At 48.2% G+C, this 5,079-nt stretch overlaps 1 protein-coding gene across 1 annotated transcript; it reads left to right on the forward strand.

The window, feature by feature from the left end:
- Nucleotides 1-855: 855 nt before the first annotated feature.
- Nucleotides 856-4,100, forward strand: LOC144106192 (uncharacterized). Its single transcript, XM_077638929.1, has 2 exons — nt 856-1,077; nt 2,148-4,100. The coding sequence occupies exon 2, from the start codon at nt 2,396-2,398 to the stop codon at nt 3,878-3,880; it is 1,485 nt and encodes a 494-aa protein (XP_077495055.1). The 5' UTR covers nt 856-1,077; nt 2,148-2,395; the 3' UTR covers nt 3,881-4,100.
- Nucleotides 4,101-5,079: the final 979 nt, after the last annotated feature.

The raw sequence follows: 5,079 nt of genomic DNA on the forward strand, positions 1-5,079 counted from the left end.
TCTAAATTTTCTGATGTTTTTAATCAACGTGTTTTAGTGGCCCATGGCAACATTTTGTTCATAATATTTGGAGATCTTTTATATTGGTTAATTACATCAGGTATGGTAATGTTAAAGTATCAGAATGCTTATCCAAGTGCACAAAAATTTCTGGGTAATAGAACAGTAAAGTGTCGACTTTGTTCTGTGGACTTGAAAGAGTTAAAAGGGGGCTCAACGCGGCACTAAATTAACTGGACGATACTGGCAGAAAACTAGCTGCCGCCCAGTGCGGTCAAGAGGGTGAAAGAAATTATGACCCTGTCGAGGCAACATTATGAATCGCGTTAATATAAATCTTTTAGCCCTATTTTACAAGTAAGAGAACAAAAGAGAATACGCCTAATGCTAGCGAGTTTCTGTCGTGTCGATACATTGATAGCCCTCCTCATTCTTGCTATTTTTTGCACTTATTGTACAGAAAGCAAAAACTCTGTGGTTTCAGCATCCTTATCTTTGTGAAACATTACCACCCGGCGCATCCTCCACCGCGGGGCGTCTAGCACCTTACCACTTGGGAGGCTTGGGAGACCCTACTGCGCTCCGAGGACCAGGCCAAGCAAGCCATCGCCGCAGGCCAGGCTTCCAGCGTCATGAGCCTCCGAAATGAACTTTTGAGTGCAGTGGAGCCGTACGGGGGTCCAAGGACCTCCGTGTCCTAAACTCCCTTGTTTAAAATTAAGTTTTCACCACCACCTACGCCCGGTGTGAATGCCACTTTAGTGACCGTCGCGCCACAAAAAGTGCAGCGGATATCAGCAGCATTTTTGCCACTTTCTTTGTAATCATGGTGCTTCCAACTATAGAATCGTTTTTCACAGAGTACGCACGGCTCTCGTCTGCAAGTCGAGTAGCTGAAGAGACGCTGCATATGTTCTTTTTCGATAAAGTCTGAAGACTTTTTCTACGTTACGCTTTGTAGTTCTTGTCAGGCAGTTTCATGTAGTTGGCTTCCGAAGGACAAACGGAGCGGTCGGTTTTCGCCCTGCAGCACTTTCGAAAGAACGCTTGCTGGGCGAGTCTGAGGCATGGTCTAAGGTGAGTAACAGTTCAGCGTTCCGACTACCGCTGCTTTGCACAGCTGGCAGTATTCACACGTTATGCGCAACTTGTTTCGTCGTTTTTATAAACGTAGCACTGCACAGCCGTCGAGTTCTACGATACAGGCACTGCGCATGCTTTGCCCGAGACTGTGTTGCTAAATGCCCGCGTTTGCATAGGTTACCTCGTTCCGTTTCTCGGTGTGCAGGTACCATACGTTGCACTGTAGTCAAGTGATAGTGCGTTTGCGTTATATATCAGTGACAACTAGCGAAAATTGCTGTAAACTGTGTAGCGGTGAAACACCTTGATTGTACTGGGCGTTACCGTCAGGTCGGCGTCGACAGTTCACGGTTAGTGATTTTGCTCAACCTCGAAACAGGAGCGACTGCTATGTGGTGCACCAGGTGGCGCATGGTCCTTCAGCGTCGTTTTGTGTCTATTGGGCCAACGTTTTGTCTCGTCGCAGTTCTAGTTCGGGCCCTCCGGTTTTGTAGATGCGTTGCTTTAGGCACGTTCAACGTTTCCTCAGACATCTATAATTATTTGCGTTCACACTTGTTCTTAAAATATGAGGATGTGGTTTTAATGTACTACCTCAGTGAACGCCCTCTAACCGTGCGACGTCACGCGTATAGAAATAACATGGGCGCATAATCTGCAAGAAAACCGTCGTTATTTATTTTGTTAATGGTGTTTGAATCTGCAAATAGTCATTTTCGGCCTTTATATTTTTCTGATTTCGGAAATTCGGAGAGAAAAAAAATGATGCAGTGTTCCATTTAGAAAAGCAGATACAAATTAGGTTCTTCGCGAGACTGCCCCTGTTATTGTGTTTTCAGGGTATTTACCTAACTAGGATAATCAGTAACCGTTCTTTATTTAAAAGGAAAGGAAAGGGGGTGTAAAATACAGTAATATGACCTACGAGCTTTACAAACCAAGTTGCATCACGATAAGGCTTCATTTTTTCTTGTTTCCAATATCTTGTATCAACATTTATAAGCGTCTACAAGCCCTCTACAGTAAAGGTATCTGTAATCATGTCTTGTTTTCGATATTCGCAGGCTGCTGGGAGGATCCAAGGACGTCTCCTTAGATTAAAAGCCGTCGTGAGCCTAACTAATCTACCCGTCGCATATCGGCAGCTAGCTCGCTCTTCGCTACGGCTTCGGAGCTGGACGCGCCTTATCGCGTTGTCATTTCCACGGGTTAGATTGGCAGTGTACAGTCATATACTTCTGCAAAGCCAGTGTGCATAGCTGCTACCACGAGCCGCAGGAAATCCCAGCGTTAGCCGTACGCCGTCGCGAAAATGTCCGAGAACCCCGGTCACGATATGCCCGCCGAAGATGTCGAGGTGAGCGACTTGCTCAAGAAAGGGCTCAGAGCGAGTGACGAAAGCGATGCATGTGCAGGTACTGTTGGAGACGTTGCAGCGGGAGCCATAAAATTAGAGTACAAAGATAACCTCTCAGAGAAAGAAGCCCACGTTCTTCGGCGCGTCCTGAGCACGGAGGGATCCGTGAAGAAGCTTAAACTCTTCGGAATTCCGCTGTGTCTGTGCCAGATCGCCTTAGAGGGCCACGATGATGGCGCTTCGTCGCTGGAGGAACTGGAATTATTCGCCGTCGAGGGCGAGGGCAAACACTTCAGCGTAAATCTGTCGGGCATCTTCGCCAACCTCCGAGTGTTGAATCTCTCGTGCAACGACATCGGTGACTCCTTCGCCAAGAACATCGCAGACTTCTTGAAGAAGAACGACACTCTTCGAGAGCTCGGCTTATGGTCCAACGATATCGGCGACGAAGGCGCAACGGCGCTTGCCGAAGCGCTGAAGGAGAACGGCACGCTCAAGAAGCTCGCATTGACCCAGAACAACCTGACATCGCAGGCTATCCTTGCCTTTGCCGACGCCCTGACCGTAAACTCGACCCTGGAGCTTGTTGAGCTCTTTGAAGTGGACATCGAGGAGGAGGACCTCGCGGCCTTGTTCGGGAATGAACGCTATGCGGACAGCTTCAAAAGGATCTACATCTTGTGGATGCAGGAGTACCTGGCGGAGCTCACGAGACTACTGCGAGAGGACAGGCACTGCTCAGAGGTGTCCATCGATGTCACAGACACCGTTTCCGAGGAGCATCTGCGGGAGTTCTTCGAAGCCGTCGCGAAAAACGCGACCGTGAGGACGCTGCACTTTCACCAGGGTGGATGCACTTTCGACGCGCTCACCGATGGTCTCGTGTCGGTCCTGGAGCGTAGCACAACGCTCACTCACGTACAGAACCTCATGGACGTCGACCGGGACGAAACACTGGTCCGGATCTTGGACGCGCTCAAGGAGAACCGTTCTGTGACGACGTTCACCATGTACGCTGAGCAACTGACGCCAGCCATCGCGACGTCTCTGTCCCAACTTCTGGCCGCCAATGATGTGCTGAATAGCGTGAGCGTCTGCGAACACTTCGAAATCAGCAGCGATGAGCTCGGCGTCGTCTTGGAAGGCCTGAGGAAGAACTATACGCTGACGAAGCTCATGGTGGCTTGGGATCCCGACGACAGCGTGGAAGGGGTGTCAGAAATGGCGGAGCTCTTGGAACGGAACGTTCGTCTCCTGGACAGGGCGGTGGAGTTTGTGAGGGCGGGAAGCGCCGTTGTCGACGACGTTGAGGGCGCTGACGCCCTGAAGAAGGTTCGCTCGAGCGCCGGCCTCGTGGACAAGCTTCAAAAGCTTACAGGGAAGAACAAAGAGGCTGTGCTTCTGGATATAGAAGGCGCATTGGCTCGGCTTCAGTCTTGAGGCGCTTAATCGTTACGAAATTCTGTATGCATTCCACGCAAGACGCGATCCTGGAGCGCAATCCTAGGCTGCTTGGATGGCTGTCGTGTGTTGTCGCGCTGATTTAATCACCACGGATGTAAATAGCGGGGAAATGGTGCTCGCTGTCAATGGTGCTGTCTCTCATGCCGCTGTGGAACATAGTTTTTGTTAATAAATTCGGTTGTTTTGCTTGTCTGAGAATTCATTGTAAGGTTCGTGATTCACAACACTACTGACTACTTGCTTCTGCGGTCCTGTGCGTGGCCTTGGTGCAGCACAGCAGCGCGAAATGCTCTTCAGCGTACCGGAACGTCGGCGTGCTCGAGGAGTGCCGGACAGCGTAGATGACCTTCTATGGCCACATCGAAATGTGATTGATAAAACGTATTTTGCGCCATTCCCACGTTTGTAGAGCATCTGGTTTCGCGGTTCCCGCTCTTTTACTACGAACTTGCTATATATATGAGCACTGTCCGTGCGTAAATATTTTGCCTGTAGCTTTTCTGCAATTAGTCCTCTGGCAAAACTCGCACATGTTTATCCCTTTGTTGGCCAGTAATTGACTACAGCGAGTTTGAACGCGGCTGGCATACTTCCCTTTCCTGTTTATCTGAATTAAAAACTTGACTTCACCATCTTGTGTTCGTTGTTAACAAAAGGTCCTATCAAAATCCTTAATGAGTTGTGCTGTGTTAAGCGCCGGTTTCTGCATTGACTATATTTTTTTTCTGAAAACGAGGGAGATATTCTAATGATTGGTTATTGAGGCGTATAATGCTCATGTGTCATTCCTGTCTAAAGCACAACGTGATGGGACTGTACTAGCGTAGGGTAGAGTTGCTGACTATTCAGTTAGCTGAGTAGGAAGCATGCTGCTCATACGTCACAGCCGGCGTTTGGCTAATGAAACCGAAACAAAATAAAATACAATTTTAAACTTTTTAGCGTTCGTAGGCAAATATTAAGTGGTGGACTATTTATTATAATGTCTATCACAATATTTGAAAGAAGAAAACATGGAACTAAAATGGGATGTCTGACTTACCTTGCAAAAGAGCTATAAAACACCTATACTGCAATATTAGCGACGTTAGCGCTATGTTTGTTATGGCGGCGATCTGAAACACAAAGATTGAATTTCTCCACTAGTATTCTTCATTGCGCTCTCTAGACGGAAG

This window comes from Amblyomma americanum, chromosome 10 (genome assembly GCF_052857255.1).
Source record: "Amblyomma americanum isolate KBUSLIRL-KWMA chromosome 10, ASM5285725v1, whole genome shotgun sequence".
Taxonomy (NCBI): Eukaryota; Metazoa; Arthropoda; class Arachnida; order Ixodida; family Ixodidae; genus Amblyomma; species Amblyomma americanum.

What these genes read in the sequence shown, in the direction of transcription:
- LOC144106192 (XM_077638929.1), top strand. Translation starts at nt 2,396, where the DNA reads ATGTCCGAGAACCCCGGTCACGATATGCCCGCCGAAGATGTCGAGGTG.